The sequence below is a fragment of the Oncorhynchus mykiss genome, chromosome 1, assembly GCF_013265735.2.
Source record: "Oncorhynchus mykiss isolate Arlee chromosome 1, USDA_OmykA_1.1, whole genome shotgun sequence".
Taxonomy (NCBI): Eukaryota; Metazoa; Chordata; class Actinopteri; order Salmoniformes; family Salmonidae; genus Oncorhynchus; species Oncorhynchus mykiss.
Window position 1 is genome coordinate 34647189 of NC_048565.1, and position 17622 is coordinate 34664810.

Consider the following 17622-nt stretch of genomic DNA (forward strand, 5'->3'; position numbering starts at 1 on the left):
AAAAGACTACAATTTCCAGCGCGCAATCTAACACTTCAGCGATCCAGATTGAATAGAGCCCTAAATTGTCATTATGCCATATAGTAACTAACCACCTTGTACACCAGAATGTAATTCCTCTATTATACATGGCAATGGCAGCAGCTGGCCACACAGTTGAGGTTTCCAACTGCCCTGGAGTCCAAAGAAGAAGTCAAACAATCAACATATCCTTTATTATAATATACTAATAAACACAAATACATAAGCATAACAGATTCCGATATACAACCTTATATTACAACACTTAAAATACTCAAAACAATGGTATATACAAGTGTACACATATTACAATCAGAAGCAAATACTATAACCTCTCTAAACAGATGAGTGGCCTATCCTTACAAGGCTACATTCATTTATCATTCTACTACAATCAAAATCACATTAATAATAGCCACCATGAATGCCACCAAGGCATTATGTGCTTCATTGCTCTTGCCAGAATCGGTTCAAAACTATACTCAAAATTCACTGCCCTTTTATAGAGAGGATAGTGTCTGATATAAATAGTGAAAATGCTTTATTAAATATGTATTCTTCTGCAAAGCAATTCCTCCTGCTCTCTGAGTAGATATCCAGAAGCTTTATAACTTAACCCAGTCTAAAGTCGCTACCCAGAAGAGACTAGTCGTGACCAGCCGTTTTGGAAACAATGTTGTAAAGTCACAGAGCACAAAAATGTGGTATGAAGGCTATAAAGACCTTCCAGACTGTCTTCTCATCACATCTCCTTCTCCTTCTTGTCTTTTTGGTCGAATAGCGCACGAATGTCCAGCATGGCCTGTCGAATGTTCTGTCCAAAGCGGTACGAGTCCTACAGAGAACAAGACAGTTGTTTAACCTGATAAATATTCACCTAGATTGCCATTAAGGTAATATGTGAGGGCTATATACTGTGTGATTCAGTAGGTTTGTGTAGTGTTAGACAGTGGTCTCACCGTTTCAGGGCTGGAAAACTTGCTGGAGATGTGGAATGTGATGAGGTTCTCTCCTATAATGATGTAAGAGACGCCATAGCCATCATCAGCCACCTGGGGGCGCAGGAGAGACAGTACCACTCACCCCTAACTCTGACCACAACATAAAAGTAAAAGCAGACATAGAAGAAGTAACAGAGGACACAACGGCAGTAGGACTTGAGATTCTGGTACCAGCTAATTTATTACCGTATGTCTGTCTGTGTGCGTGTGTGTGTATAGCATGTGCGTGTGGGCGGTTGACTCACAGGGCCGAACCCCCCCCCCGCGCCCACGTATCTGGGAAACTTCTTTATGTCAACCATGTTGAGCTGCTGTTGAGGAGTCTGACTAGTGGACAACCTCCAGGGTTCTGACAACACCTAAACGGAGAGGGAGAAGGGTGAGGGGGTAAGCGTAAATCTCTGATATCATTTCACTTGGTCACCAAAGTATCATTTAACATGTAGAATGGTGTTAACATCACACCCACACACCTGTTTGAGGAATGGTGAGTGGATGCTGAGGTACTTAGACATGATGTAGAGACAGAAGAGGTGTCTGTCGATGCCAGAGCCTGTCATGGCCAGACGGTACATGTTCTGGTGTTTGTCTGCGGCCTTCCGGAAGAGGTCCAACTTTTGGGCACTCTTTCCACAGAGTAACAGAGGGTATTCAATCAAAACCTAGATACAGCTCAAAAACACAACAGATAGAGCAGTGGTGGCCAACCCTCCACCTGGAAAGCTACTGAGTGTGCAGGTATTCGGTGCAGCCCTACTCAGACACACCTGATTCTACCTATCAGCTGTTTATCAGCACTTTGATGAGCTAAATCAGGTATGTTAGCGCAGGAGCAAAAGTAAAAAGTACATAGCCAGTAGCTGGCCAAGTTCAGAGATCAGAGTCCAGAAACAGACATTTGGGTCCTGGTCACCTAGCTTTCAGTCAGAGTGACCTGAGCCTTACTGGAAGTTACATCATATCACTCTCTATCAATAACTCCCACAGACAAGGCTACTGACTGTGGAACTACTGACCTGCAGTGCTGAACCCACACTGTGTTTAACATCAGATACTGTCAACCGTCTGATGGTCTAGCACGTTCTAGCATGTAAGTGGAAGGTGACTGTTACTGCTCTTGTGTTGTCATTAGTTCATTCTATATTTTCTCTGACATGATTAACCAAGGCGTGTCCTCACCGCAGTGTTCTTGTCCTCCATGGCTCTGACAAAGGCTGTGGACTCTGATGTGCAGGAGCGAACCGTCTCTGTCCTACCCTCACGGAACATCCGGGTCATTGAGGCCTCATACGTCAGACAGAACTCCCCCTTATCCTACAACACATAGACAACAAATACATTCAGATGCATTGCCATGGACTTGATAGTGTCTTGTGTTGTTAATGTTAACCTAATCATTGTGTTGTATTGTTTGTCTGGTATCATCCGTTGACATCAGGTCAGGTGTCATGACTATTCATGCTGAAAGCACACACACACACACACACACACACACACACACACACACACACACACACACACACACACACACACACACACACACACACACTCACACACACACACACACACACACACACACACACACACACACACACACACACACACACACACACACACACACACACACACACACACACACACACCCTGAATTGGGCCAGCTGTAGTGCTAGCTGTATGAAGGCATCAGGACTGGTCCTACTCTTCTTGATCAGGCCTTTCCCAAACTCATCAAACAGACAGCCATGAAAGTCCACGTCATCAGCTATCACCTTGGCAACCATGTAGGACTCCTCAATGACCTCCTGGCACTGAGGGACGAGGAGAGACCAGAGGACAGACAGGGTCAGACAAGACACAGGGCAGCCTGTATAAACTACTGAGTGGTCTACTGAACACAACACAGTCTAAACTAGCGTTACTGACTCTACAGAGAGAATTTTCATTCATCCCATTTTCTCTTTACTAAAGCTACAACTTTTATCCCTAACACATTAGAAGCCATACCTCCAGTGGAATGTCCCATTGTAGTTTGGTGGGGAGAGGCAGGCCCTTGTTGATGTCTCCTTTGCAGTGCCCCTCCTCTGTGTAGCCCAAAAGGAAGCAGTCCGTTGCTAGGACATACTACACAGAGACAGCACAACAATCATTAGACTCACACAACACACATCCCAATGAATCACAATGTCGTACACTGAGTGCACAAAATATTAAGGACACCTGCCTAATATTGAGTTGCACCCCCCCGTTGCCCTCAGAACAGCCTCAATTCGTCCGGGCATGGACTCTACAAAGGTGTCGAAAGCATTCCACTGACCCGAGTTGACTCCAATGCTTCCCACAGTTGTGTCAAGTTGGCTGGATGTCCTTTGGATGGTGGACCATCCTTGATACACACGGGAAACTGTTGAACAACCCAGCAGTGTTGCAGTTCTTGACACAAACCGGTGCGCATGGCACCTACTCCCATACCCTGTTCAAAGGCACTTTTGTCATGCCCATTTACACTCTGAATGGCAGACATACACAATCCATGTCTCAATTGTCTCAAGGCTTAAAAATCCTTCTTTAACCTGTCTCCTCCCCTTCATCTACACTGACTGAAGTGGATTTAACAAATGACATCAATAAGGGATCATAACTTTAACTTGGATTCACCTGGTCAGTCTGTCATGGAAAGAGCAGGCGTCCTTAATGTTTTGTACACTTAGTCTATATTTAGGCAATAAGGCATGGGGGTGTGGTATATGACCAATTTACAACGGCTAAGGGCTGTTCATAGCACGATGCAACGTGGAGTGCCTGGATACAGCCCTAAGCAGTGTTATATTGGCCATATACCCCCGAGGTGCATTATTGCTATTATAAACTGGTTACCAACGTCATACACGTGGTATATGGTTTGATATACCACGGCTTTCAACCAATCAGCATTCAGGGCTCGAACCACCCAGTTTATAATGTGTTTTAGAAAAACGTTTTGTTCATTAATGCAATACATCATTAATACCATCAATAATATGGTTATTACCTCCCACATGTGTCCTATAATGGGAGCGTCTGCCCACGAGTGTTCTGCATTAACCCCCAGTTTACCATTCTTATAAGCGATCAGAGTGAAAGATTTGTCAAACCACCTGAGAGAAAGAATGCATATCGGGTTAAACACTGTAACACACTCATCACAAGGCAGTGCACAGAACAGCAATTTACCACTAAACTACAGTTCAGTGAAAAATAGGCCTACTTTACAATAGATGTTTTCTTCCTCATTTCCTGTCCTGTCCTACCTGTCATAGCACTTCCTGTTTGTCTCACCTGTCATAGCACTTCCCGTGCAGCAGGGACTTGGCATACAGGTCCAATGACCTCAGCTTGTCAGGGTCGTAACCGTGTGCCTCGTCGTCAAGGCTGAGGAAGAAAGCTGACGTCTCGATGGCCTCCAGAGAGGCTTTGTTAACACCCTGGCTGAAGTACTTCAGACGAGCCCGCGCCCACGGAACTCTGGAGGAGAGGTGGCTGTTTTATTTCTGATGTGTGTGTAAGGAAGGGGGGTGTATATGTACCCCTCTGTGTGTGTGTGTGCAGGTGTGTTTGCCCTTTCATGCCTATATGTGTGAATACCTGTTGCCGGCTGTGAGGGCAGCCAGTTTGAGTTCCCCAGGCTGTGGCTTGGTGGTGTCATCGAGGATCCTCTGGAACTGAGTCTCCAGCTCAGAGGGCCAGAGGTGACGCCCCCCGTAGTACAGCCACACCTTAAAGAAGCGGCCCTTATGGTACACCACCAGGTGCTTCTGGTCACTCAGGTGCTGAACGAAGTCTGGATCATGGAGAAGGAGAGGGGGAGAGGAGAGAACATAGAACATTATTTGTGGGTTGGGGGGGATGCACATAACGCTCCTTATGAATTATAGCTTTTGTCTTCGATTGTCGGAAGATGTGTCTTACACAAATGCATGTTCATATTTAGTCATGCAACTACCCAGCGATAGTCTGATAGTGTTATGCCCCCAGCAGGCAGCAGTGTGCTCACCTGTCTCTATACCAGGGATACGTGTGGTGTTGAACATCCTCTCCATCTGATAAGAACACATGGGCACCACCCCCAGAGCCCTCAACTAGTGAGAGAAAGACAGAGGGAGAGGGAGAGAGATATAGAGAAAAGAGAGAGAGAGAGATAGAAGAGAGAGAGAGAGAGAGAGAAAAGAGAGAGAGTGGGGTTACTTTAGTAGAGCAGAAATAAGTCAAAGGCAGTGGGAGGATGATTTAGGTTAACAGAGAAGGAGGAGGAAGATGACCTGGGTTATTTAAGGGGTAGAGAGAGGGCCATGGGTCCAAGGGGAATGGAGGAGGGACCTAAATACTCCAAGGGGAAGGGAGAGAGGGATAGAAGAGCGGTGAGAGAGACAGAGAGAGGGGTTTTCGTTACCGGTGCATGTTCTCCTCTCTCTAGTTTGCGGCGGTACTGCAGCATAGCGTGAACAACATTCCCTGCCCGAGCTGCCTGTCTGTGTGTGGGAGTCACGTACAGCAGATCCTAAATCAGATCATCATTACAGCATTAGGGAAGGGTACTGGATGCATCTTAATTAACCATGTTCCCTGTATAATGTCTACAGTACACGTACAGTACAGACATGTCTTACCATGGAGTAGAAGTTACTGTTGACCATGATGGGACTCCTGCCTCTAAGGTAGATGTACTCCTCCCACCAATCACTCACCTGCAACAGGTAAAACAATCTATTACAATCATTTGTTTGACTACTATTTTGTTTTAAAGAGCAATTCCATCACTCACCAAAACAGTAATACAGTCATTTATTTTTTATAAATAAAGCTACCAACATTATTGTTTAATGTATCCTAACATGGCACTTTGAAACAATCTGAATACGTACATAGTTAGTAGCCCACCAGGATTTGAGGATGAGGTATTTCTGGAGTTTGGGTGCCTGGTCCTTCTTGAAGTCATTGGCCACCACCTCCATCTGGTTGTACTGCTCATCATCCAGCAGGGGGCGCACTGACTCCAGGTACTGCAAGGTCATAGAGAGATTATATGATATAATACCAATATGTAGTGTACATGTATGGTTATATACTGGTCCTGGTCTCTCCTGAACAAATTATCAGTTTGATATTGTATTTCAACCAAGCATATGAGACACATAAACATCTCTCTTTCTCTCACCCTGGTTATGGTGTCATCCACGCTAGGCACAGGTAGTCTGGGTAGGGAGGTCTGGAAGCTATAGAGGAGAGGTCTGCGCCCAGAGAGCATCTTCACCAGACTCTGAGGAGAAACAACACAACACAATGACTGGGTTAATTGCCAGAATAATCCAATACTGAGCTCAGACAATATATTGTCTTGATTCTGAGCTATGAGTGAGCTGCACTTTTGGTCATGTTGATTTTGAAATAGAGACATTTAACAGACATACCAGCCAGAGTTTGGTGCAGAAGCTAATTTTGCCGTGGGACTCAAAGATCCAGGCATGGTAGGAGAGAAGGGCCTTGAGAATGTACCTCAGCATGAGGATGAGAGAGAGCCACAGGCCTGTGGAAAACAGGATGGCACTCAGCACTGTCTGGGTCTGCACTGTCATGTAGCCACTGGAGTGAGGGGAGACGAGAGAGTGGAAAGGAGAAAATCCAGTCAGGTACTGCAGCAAGCAAACTTTTAAAAATTGTTTTTCAAACGGAATGGCACTCATCACTGTCATGTAGCCACTGGACACAGGAGAGAACACAACTTTACCTAATTTTATCACAACAAAATAGCATTAGGCAAAAAGTCAAACCATCAAACAATCAAAATTATGTTTATTGTTCTTCACAAGGAAATTATTTTGACAGATAACCACAGGCCGAAAAGAAGATGTATCGTTGTTCCACAGTGCCTGTTCATCATTGTGTTATTTGCTCACTGACCTGACAGACATGGTCCTCTTGATGGTGTCTATCATTCCCAGTGATGGGTCTATCCTGGCATATATGGTGCTCATTATGGCTATCACAACGATCAGCAAACTGGATGGGCTGGCAGGGTAGACCCCTGTCAATATCCCATTCTGAAATAAAATCATATAATTCAATGTTCATTTAGGTAGTTACCCTACAAACAGACCAACTAGGCTATTCCTAGATGTGCAAGCATTTGTCCCAGCTCAGCAGTAGGCTACACACACCTGAATAAATCAAGGCAATAATAATAACTTGACTAATTTGTTTTATTGCTGGACTGCAACAAACACCAAGCTAGCTATCATGTCCAGGATTGGTAATAACTGTAGGGCTACTAAATAATTGGAAAACAAACTTTAAATCTTATGGCGCGCTTTGTCCATGACGTCACTCCCGACAGGTAGATGTGTTTGAGTACCTCGCGGCTCAGGTGGAGGTCGATGCCGTCTGGGGTTACGGTGAACTGGAAGCCAACTGCCTGATGTGCCTCTGCCATCCCGGTGACGTCGAAGACCCTGTTAAAAAAAGAGAGATATAAACAGAGGCGTTCAACTTTTTTAACCCTAAATGAGCCAACACATTTTTATCTTAAAAGCACGAACAGGGGTACATTTTTTACCCCAAATTGGTAATGATTGTGAAGAGATACTGTCTGTGAAGTAGTAACACTTTCTTTCATTAACTTTTTAGTTGGTTTTTTTGTTGTTGAATTTTACCCCCTTTTCTCCCCAATTTCGTGGTATCCGATTGTTAGTAGTTACTATCTTGTCTCATCGCTACAACTCCCATACGGGCTCGGGAGAGACGAAAGTCATGCGTCCTCCGAAACACAACCCAACCAAGCAGCACTGCTTCTTAACACAGCTTCTTAACACAGCGCGCATCCAACCCGGAAGCCAGCCACACCAATGTGTAGGAGGAAACACTGTGCACCTGGTTAGCGCACACTGCGCCCGGCCCGCCACAGGAGTCGCTGGTCCTTTGCTTAGTAAAGAGCTTTATTGGCACTATGGTGTTGAACGCTGAGCTGTTGTCAATGAAAAGCATTCTCACATTGGTGTTGCTTTTGTCCAGGTGGGAAAAGGAAGTGTGGAGTGCGATTGAGATTGCACGATCTGTGGATCTGTTGAGGCGGTATGTGAATTGGAGTGGGTCTCGTTTCTGTTATGATTGTCTTGAAGTGTGCCATTACCAGCTGGTCAAAGCACATTATGGCCACCGACGTGAGTGCTACGGGGCGGTAATCATTTAGGCAGGTTACCTTCACTTTCTTGGGCACATGGACTGTGTGGGTCTGTATGAAACATGTAGGTATTACAGTTTTGGCCAGGGAGAGGTAGAACAGCGAATGTTGACCTGTTTAAAGGTCTTGCTCACATCGGCTATGGAGAGCGTGATCACATAGTCATCCGGAACAGCTGGTGTTCTCATGCATGAGTCAATGTTGCTTGCCTCGAAGCAAGCATAAAAAGCATTTAGCTCGTCTGGTACGCTCACGTAACTGGGCAGCTGGTTTCCCTTTGTAGTCTATAATATTTTTCAAGCCCTGCCACATCCGACGAGCATCAAAGCCGGTGTAGTAGGATTCAATATTAGTGTTGTCACCGGTGGTTCAAAACCCCACCCATGCAAAACAAGCAAAAATGTCAGGCAGGCTTTTCAAACAGCTCATACACTAAAATAACATAATCTTAATTTTCACAATTTCACAGTATTATTTCAACTTCATAGTGTGGAAATATATTTAAAATATTAAATCCTTATTTTTTTCGCGCAATTATCAAATAGAGCATGTCTGTTTATATTCCTAATAACCAGGAAATTAGTTATTTCTGGTTGGTTCCAGACATTCTTATGGGGAAAGAATGGGGTTATGGGATAAATGCCGGCAATAAGGTCTAAAGTTAACACAGGCTTACGCCTGTTTCACAAATATATTCTGATGCCATTTTGTGGCGTTTTTGTTAATTTCGGTGTTCGGCAGGTTTTTTTCCAGCTCTTCGCCACACACGTCTTTCTTGAGGCAAGTTGAAGTTTGGTAGCTGATGTCTACGCCCCTTCATTGGTAATTAGTCAACAGTAGGGGTAGGACATATGGACGGGATTGTTCAATGAAGTGTTTGCTGTCATTCAACGAGAGACTAGAGAGCTAAGCAGCAGCTAGGCCCTACTGTATGTGCACTACTAGTTTTCATGCACAATTTTTCACCTGAGAAGTACTGCACCAAACATCTTAGGTAGATGTAAAACGTAATTTCTTGATTTTTCTTTGATTCATTCTGACTATTTTGAGGAAGTGCATGGAAATGTTGTTGCCATGGTGGCTCTAGAGACAAACAACAGTAATATTGCTGCTTTTTTCTAGTTTAACAAACAATGGTTTTTAAGGAGTATGTGAGAACAGACGTTCACTTCTACTAGCCGAGTTCGGATAGGACCTAACGGAACCTATGTATGGCCTTTAGGAGATCATATACTTTTTTTAATGAGATAACATCAGTCAGTTAACATGACCTTTATGAATATGAAGCCTTTCTGTGCTTGTTTTGATTACATATATGCTTCGAAATTCACAAAAAGTTACGTTAGCCGATGAAGATCATAGAACAAAATGTATAAGATCTCCTAAGCCTGTGTTAACCACAGACCTATTTTTGGCGTTTATCCAAAAACACACAAAAAAACAGTAATTTCCCCATAGGCATTGGCCAACGAGCCATGGCGGAGTTAGTGCCTACTAAAAGACGCCATTACTATTGCTCTAGCCTCATGGTTCAAACCAAACCAACTTTAGGCTGATGGTTGGGAATGGATGCATGCAGGAATGTAGTCGAACCTCTCTCACATCAATCTCAGGTGAGAGAAACGTTCATTTTCAGAGACTCATGGAAACAATGACTAAGAAATAGCCATAGGCAGCCCTTTTGTAATTTCAAGGATTAGTTCAATACTTTCTAACTGTATGTGGAGGTCATAAGTCTGTTTATGTTGTGGCCCGGTTGACTGACAAGTTGGGCTTGAATTCCTTTTTCCATGTCATATGCCGTGCCCGGCAGCCAAGTAGGGCAAAGTTGAAATGGCAGATATAGAGGCCGGTGTAGCCTGGGTTACTGGCATGCGCTCAGAAGTGGAACCGGTTTATAAATATAAACACTGCAGACTAGGAAGAGCAGCCTACTACACCACTGACCACATAACAAAACATTTTGCATGGTGTATTCATAAAAAAGGTTAGGTTTGATCATCAGGGCCATAATACAGTGCCAAATACATAATACAGTGCCAAATACATATTACAGTGCCAAATACATAATACAGTGCCAAATAAATAATACAGTGCCAAATACATATTACAGTGCCAAATACATAATACAGTGCCAAATACATAATACAGTGCCAAATACATAATACAGTGCCAAATACATAATACAGTGCCATCAGTGCCAAATGGATATTTATCCAGTATAGCTTTATAATATGTGTCCGGTCAGCTAAAAGTTTAGATTTTAACAATATCAACTGAAGAATGAGACAATTAATTTCCTTCAGTTAACATTTACTTTTTCAAATCAATTGTGAGAATGCAGACTTCCTATGAATTAACTTTCCGTTAGCCTATTACACACACTTATTGTGTGGCACAAGGGGGCTAGAGAATAACTAACTTTTGACTTGCTTTTGTTTGTCAAGCATCTGAAATGTTTCCTATAGCTCTCAGGTGCATAGACGGTGACACCCAACCCAGCACCAGCAACAAATCTATATGGTAACTAACTACACTAGTACAGTATTACATACTTAGTGTTTCTCAGAGACATAGACAGCTACAGTAGCCAAAGAATTGATACATAATAACAATCCAAAAACCAAACATTCAATACCTTGAAAATCGATTCAATTCAAGCTTGGCTGAAGTGAAACAGAAGAAGACAGTGACTTTGGTTTCTCACAGTGGAATTCCTCTGGACCAGAGCTGAGCTCTCTGTGTATGTGCTGCCTCTGTGCTCTGTCTGTGACTCCTATGCCCTTGAAGCGGCTTTCCTCAGGTACTGGGAGCAAAATTCTACCCCCTTTCCTTTCTGCAACTGGACACCATCTAGAGCTAGACTGTATCCTCGTGTGCCTGCTGACCACATAGCATTCAAACCCCTACAGAGTACTACTAGAAACACCTGATGTTTATTCATCAATCTATTTACGTATATATTACGTTTTGGCCGTGGTACCCGGTGACAAATGGTTAATAATTCATAGTTATGAGGCAACTTTAGAGGTGAGTTTCATCTCTCTGTGAACAGTGTGTCTATCGTTGCTTTGTTGCGTAAAACCCACCATGTTCCATTTTTCTATCACTACGTCTGTGGACACACTGGTTTTTATGGTTTGACAGGCTTTAAGCTTTAGGCAGTCAACCAAGCAGTTAATTCTCCTTTAACCTCTATATCACAAATACATTTGTCACAAAGTGCTTAGAAGTAAGTAAACCTCCCAAAAGAGTAAACAATCCAATTGGCAACTGATTTTCACACACGGATACTCCAAATTCTGCATAAAGAAAATGTCTGAATTGCCCCACCAGTGGTGTTTCCACCAAACTGACATGTTTCTGTTAAAAATCAGTATGTGATGATGTAGTGCACAGTAATGATGTAGTGCACACTAATGATGTAGTGCACACAAGCTTTCATGTACTGAATTAATATCTAGAGTTCATTGTGTTTCTATGCCTATCAAATTCTACTGATAATTTTGTCATAAAAACTGTTGCATTAAAAAGCAAATGTGCCTACTCTGTACTTAGCATGTGCGCTCTACACAAGAGCTGGCAGATACTGTACAGTGCGGGTAGGCTGTGCACAATGTACGGGTAGGCTAGTGAGTCTAGTGAGTCTACATGATGAGATTATTATGGATAAGAGACCGAATATCTTTATTTGTCAAATGGCAGTCAAGCATCAATCATCATGTCACACTCAACATTTATTGGAAAGGCGCATCAAACTCATCACCGCACACTGTTGTGAAATTCATCATAACTTATTTCATCTGCATCCTAATAAACTGCATGATTTCCCGAGTCTTAGTAGTAGGACCACACACCATATCATCACACGTGCCTCCAGGTTACCTTCGATATTGTTATAATATATCAATACTTGTGCATTAAGTTGTTTCCACTGCAACGCCATAATGAATCTTACCAACACAAAAAGATCCCACCACGTCGAACGCACAAATGATCTGTCGGCATTTATACAATTGTACCAAAACTTCCTGTTTCCACCACAGCTCTCGTGATTTTTTTAATTTATATGGTATAACTTCACTCACATAAAAACTGGAAGGAAACGTGGTTACTGGGGAAAACTCCCTAGGAAACCTTTAAAAGGAACCTGACTAAGAAGAAAATGAGATTGGGAGCCCATCCTCCTCCGGGTAAAGATTTAAGAGACGACCAGACCGGTAGGATTGTCTAGCATCTGCTGGCGAGAGTACTTAGCACCTCTGAACAGTCTTGGCTGTAATTTGCAAACTGAACACAAGCCGGAGGACAATCGGTCCGGTGAGTAGATCCTGTAGATTAGGCCTACTTAAGTTAATAAAGTTGTCATGTAAGGCAGAGTGAAAGCAGGACAAGGCATATTGTTGCTGACACAGAATGGTGAAGTCCACATGTAGCAAAGACCCCCTTGATGATGAGTCTGCGTTTGTCCAGAAGCACTAAACAAAAAACCCTGACCTAAACCCCAGAAACAGCAAGGCAAGTCAAATCAGACTAATTGATGAAAGTTGTTTTAGAAGGAAAGGTGAAGGAGGGCTTCATAGCGAATGCAGATGGGTAGAGGAGGGAGGACAGTGAGAGATAGGGAGTGGAGATCCAGCCTTACAGCAGCGTTGTGTTCTATACCTGGCATGTACACCTGGTCACCCAGTACTGTCCCTTGTCCAGCTAATGCTACCTTCTCAGCCCCTTTCACCTAGGACCAGAAACAGGAGGATTAGATAGATAGGCCTAGATAGATAGGCCTATGGCATTTAAAGCAACTTAATCTCATTCAAGATAACGCTTAGGTGGTGGTCTCACCTGCCCCCACTTCCCAGACTCCACACAGAATGATGTCACCACATTCTCTGAGTTGTTTCCTCCAATCACAAACAGCCGGTCCGTGGCACCCAGGAAGTAGAGGCTGGGGAGGTCAGCGTTGGCTTTGGTTAGGGTAGGGAGCAGCTCAGACCATAAGTCTGGGAAAGACAGAGAAAACAGGAGTGTTCATGTCTGTCTGTGTGTGTTTGTATGTGTGTGATAGGGGCTCAAAGGCTGTTATTGATTAGACTACAGCCTGCAATTGACCAACATGTAAGGTTGCAAGGAACAACTCCACTCAAGATTGATACTGCTTTACCTTGCCTGGTGTCATACTGTAGAAGCAGCTTTTCTCCAGTCCTCTGGATGTTCCCCAGGACATAGAGACGGGAGCCCAGGCTGGTGGCCAGAGGGAGGTCATGGGACAGGGACATGGTGAACTGTAAGTCAGTCAGAGGCAGAGAGGAGACAAACCTGCAGCAGAGAACACACACAAACCTATAGGTTAGACTAAGAGGTACAGTAGCAGCTAGGGCTGTCAGAGTTAATCCGTCAACTCAAGTTACTTTGGACAAAATCAAGACATTGATATTCTTGTAATGCTTTTTGTATATAAAAAAAAAAGATCTTCCAATTCTGAATTTGTGATTAATCGCGAGTAAATAATCACAGCAAATACTGTGATTAAGACGATGAAATGTTTTTATCGTTTGACAGCCATAGTAGCAACATAATAATACACATCCAGGTAGGAGCCGTATCCTACGTCCATGTGTTGTCCCTGGGGTGGTATCGCTCCACAGCAGTGTAGAGGGCTGTGCTAGAGTCCGGAGTCACCAAAGAGTCCAAGTACCAGCCTCCCACAGCATAGATACAGCCATCACATGACACCGCACTGAAATGCCTCCTGTGCTGTCGGGAAGACAACAGATATAGACACTTAATATACATTTTATATTACAATGATTAACAATGATTGATTTTCATGAGGTGGATGTCTTTCCTGTACCTTGATGAGAGGTGCAGTGGAGACCCAGGTGTTGGTGAAGGGGTTGTACCTAAAGGAGGCCATTTTGAACTCCCAGCCCCTCTTGGCCCGCTGCCTGTAGCCACCGATGAGGTAGAGGTAGTTGAGTAGAACCACCGTGGTGAAGCACCACTTATCAGCCATGAAGGGGAGCTCTGTTAGTGGACGCCAGTCACCAGTGACCTCTGATCCATCTAGGGTGAAGAGGTGGCGGGCGGCTTCTGTTTCTAGGTCATTCCAGGAGGTCAGGTTCTCCTTCCTCACGCAGCAGAGCCGGAGATCACCCTGCCACCTCAGACGGGTCAGTTCAGCCCTGTCTTCAGCCGGCAAACACCTGGCCATGCATTCACAATATGAAGAATAATCCATTTTCAGTTGAAAGGAGAGTTCACTCCTTGCAGCTGAAGATTATTTGCTTGGTGTGGAACTTGAAACCCATGAAGTAGGCTGATTAAATGAGGTCAAGTATTGGGGAATGTCATGCTGTACCTGGTGAGGTGAGACAGCTCCAGAAGGTGTCTGCTGAGGTAGGAGAACACAGTCGTCTCCATCTCAGTACAGCTGATGTCCCGGGCCAGAGCCAGGTAGGACAGGCAGGTGTCTGGGGTTAGAACACCAGACAGGGCCAACAGGCACTGCGACACAAAGGCCTCAGCCAGCAGGTAGCTGCCCACCTCCAGAGTCAGACAGAGAAATTGAGTTATCATACATACGACATTTCAAACAATAAATTGCTGGTGCTCTGTGTGATGTGCCAGCCTGGGACAGATTCATTTCCATATGGGTGGAAAATAAGTATGATATATGGGGAATAAGATGTCCACCCACTTGGATGTGTTCTCCCAACTCCTCCGGGGGAACGCTGAAGTCATTCCGGAAGCAGAATTCTAGGAGGGAATGGAAGACTGAGGAGGGAATGTGATCCAGGACAATCAGGCTCTCTGTGGTCTCTCTCATACTGGACTGGGACAGGGCTCTGAAGTACTCACTACAGTCAGTCAGTCGACCAAGGTTCACCTTATACACACAGATGAAAGAACAAAAAACATAGATGGAATGTTATCTTTGTCATTATGTCAAGTTATGGAAAAATTCTGCATTATGTCTGATGAGACAATCTCCATTATGGTGAAGTGAGGTGTACCATTTCTAAAGGCAATGCAGGGATGATGTGATGACATACAGCAGCTGTTAACTTACGTAGAAGGCATGTGTGCTGGTCTGGACTGTAACCATTGTTCCACTTCCATGGTGATAGGTACGATACACCTCATTGGTTAGCCACTCCTTTGACAACCTGTCATACAGTCCTTCACCTGAGTTGCCTGGTGATGTCACCCAGGTGTGTGGCACTGAGAACGGCATTCTCCACACCCTCTCTAACGCGTACTTCAACCACCCGCTGATCCACAGCACCACAACTTTCACATACGGTCTGAGATGACTTATCATACTGAGGAGAAAATATGATTTACTAATATTAAAGGGCGTTACCTCATCTATCTCACAAATCGATCTTATTTTCTGTCTCTCAAAACTGTGTTAGGTTCTAGCCAAAATATATCTGTGTCATTTTTTAAAGATTCATGTCATACATTTGACCAATTATGCTAATATTGTAGAACTATTTGTCATAGGAAGAAAAACAGGCATATGTTAGCCACTAACTGTGAGAAACCCAGATTTAAACTTGGATCCTAGAAACATTGAACAACCTCCTGCTATAGAGAACTCAAGGAGAAGGGCTTGCATTACACAACAACAATACAGAGCATGAAGGAAACACACTGAACACTGAACAGACACTCGAGGGTCCTAACACACATTTATCTCCCTGATCCATCGCAGCTCAGAGTCACATGTCTGATAAGATAACAGTCCAGCAGCAGCAGCAGCAGCTGTAATACTAGCTGAATGCCACACACCGGTGGCCACACAAAAGAAGAAAGAAATGCAATTGGTCCACAGCAACTATGTTGCTTGGACCCCTAACAATGACATCCCAAACGTGCATAAATCCAAAATCCAGCTTCGATCCCCGTGTGAGAGTAGACAAGGTCAGTTATAAAGCCTCTTCTCCATAGACAGTCCAAGCAGGGCTTACATGGAACTGTGTGCAGAAAAACAGCTCTAAAGGACTGATCTATTTTAGGCATCATGGGGGACTTGTGCCTAATTCCAAATGAACCCATAGCCCCTACCCCTAGGTACTCCCCATTCCCCTTCCTTCTATGCACTGAAAGGAAGAAATATGGATGTTAGTGACATAGTGAAACTCCCACCTAGTTAAGAGGTGTAGCTATTTCCATATTGAATATCTACCCAATCCTTACAGATTAGCATTAAGTATGCTAGTGTGAAATACGACTCCCCTAAATCTGCTAAGAATTGTACCATTAGGGGGAGCTCTGGTTCCTGAACATGTATTGTTTTTCTACAGTACACGTACAAGGTGAAAAGAACTGTTGCCATATCAATAAATGAATATCCATAATCAATCAGGTATCAAGCCTGTTTATTAGCTGTTAATTTATCATATTTACACCGCAGGAGGATTTTGGACAGGATTGAGATGTAATGTAAAATACTCAAAAATGAAGCTAGATGATGACGCACTGGCTTCTAAAATAGGCAGTTTCATATTCTCTAAAATCTAACACCGGCCTACATCCACAGCATACATTCTAATTCTGATATCATAGGGTCAATTCATAGGGAAACCTTTACTATAACCGACATACCAAAACTGAGGGTACTGCACTTAGCAAACAAATATACTAAATCATTTACAACGTTAGAAATGATACTGAACAACATTTTGACGTGTTCAAATGATTGCCATTCCAAGGAAAAAAATTACTTTTCTTTCAACCTGATCCCATTTTCATTATCTTTGGATCTGAATTTAAAAATCATGCAGATGATATTACACTTGGTTTAAATAATACTTTAGGCGTACGCAAACTGTCCAAATGCACATTTTATTCAGACACAAAATCTGTTGTTCAAAGTCATGAACAGTTTTATTTAGCTATTGTGGTTCTTGGTATGAAATGGAAAATGACAAACATTTAAACGTTGGGCATAGTTGTCACGTCCTGACCTTAGTTCCTTTTGTATGTTTCTATTTTAGGTTGGTCAGGGCGTGAGTTGGGGTGGGCATTCGATGTTTTTGTTCTATGTTTGGTATTTCTGTGTGTTTGGCCTGGTATGGTTCCCAATCAGAGGCAGCTGTCAATCGTTGTCTCTGATTGAGAACCATACTTAGGTAGCCTGTTTTCCCACTCTTGTTTGTGGGTGGTTGTTTTCTGTTTATGTCACCTTGCAGAACTGTTTCGTTTCTTCCATTCACTTCGTTATTTTGTTTTGTGTGTTCAGTTAATAAATGAACATATAGATATTTCATACTTGTCGTCAGATGACGAAGAGATCCGTTACAATAGTCAAATTGTGACAGACAGTTCTATACCATTTCCTAGTAATGGAACAGCTTTAGAATGCAAGGTTAACCTAGTCAGATT

General features: G+C 43.4%; 2 protein-coding genes across 9 annotated transcripts; both read right to left on the bottom strand.

Moving 5' to 3' along the window:
- Positions 1-196: 196 nt before the first annotated feature.
- cpt1 (carnitine palmitoyl transferase I) lies at positions 197-12965 on the bottom strand. Of its 8 annotated transcripts, none has more exons than XM_036984838.1 (19): positions 12898-12965; positions 7345-7504; positions 6957-7096; positions 6467-6638; positions 6214-6315; positions 5921-6058; positions 5666-5743; positions 5449-5556; positions 5053-5137; positions 4644-4839; positions 4338-4523; positions 4051-4156; positions 3027-3143; positions 2666-2830; positions 2202-2336; positions 1496-1684; positions 1268-1381; positions 981-1073; positions 197-856 (listed from the first exon to the last, which is right to left on the bottom strand). In XM_036984838.1, the coding sequence occupies exons 2-19, from the start codon at positions 7483-7485 to the stop codon at positions 764-766; spliced, it is 2358 nt and encodes a 785-aa protein (XP_036840733.1). In that variant the 5' UTR covers positions 7486-7504; positions 12898-12965; the 3' UTR covers positions 197-763.
- Positions 11899-17283, bottom strand: LOC110521923 (kelch-like protein 42). The gene is made up of 9 exons (XM_036976547.1): positions 15926-17283; positions 15302-15554; positions 14930-15118; positions 14591-14775; positions 14084-14435; positions 13841-13986; positions 13394-13548; positions 13075-13232; positions 11899-12967 (listed from the first exon to the last, which is right to left on the bottom strand). The coding sequence occupies exons 2-9, from the start codon at positions 15551-15553 to the stop codon at positions 12785-12787; spliced, it is 1620 nt and encodes a 539-aa protein (XP_036832442.1). The 5' UTR covers position 15554; positions 15926-17283; the 3' UTR covers positions 11899-12784.
- Between the last annotated feature and the right edge of the window lie 339 nt (positions 17284-17622).

Excerpts from the sequence above, each read along its gene's own strand:
- cpt1 (XM_036984838.1), bottom strand. The coding sequence starts at position 7,485 with ATGGCAGAGGCACATCAGGCAGTTGGCTTCCAGTTCACCGTAACCCCA. Across the intron at positions 4,157-4,337 it reads CACGGGAAGTGCTATGACAG|GTGGTTTGACAAATCTTTCA; the intron begins GTGAGACAAACA and ends TCTTTCTCTCAG. Across the intron at positions 3,144-4,050 it reads TTATAGGACACATGTGGGAG|TATGTCCTAGCAACGGACTG; the intron begins GTAATAACCATA and ends GTCTCTGTGTAG.
- LOC110521923 (XM_036976547.1), bottom strand. The coding sequence starts at position 15,553 with ATGATAAGTCATCTCAGACCGTATGTGAAAGTTGTGGTGCTGTGGATC. Across the intron at positions 14,436-14,590 it reads GAGCTGTCTCACCTCACCAG|GTGTTTGCCGGCTGAAGACA; the intron begins GTACAGCATGAC and ends ATGCATGGCCAG. Across the intron at positions 13,233-13,393 it reads ACAGTATGACACCAGGCAAG|ACTTATGGTCTGAGCTGCTC; the intron begins GTAAAGCAGTAT and ends TGTCTTTCCCAG.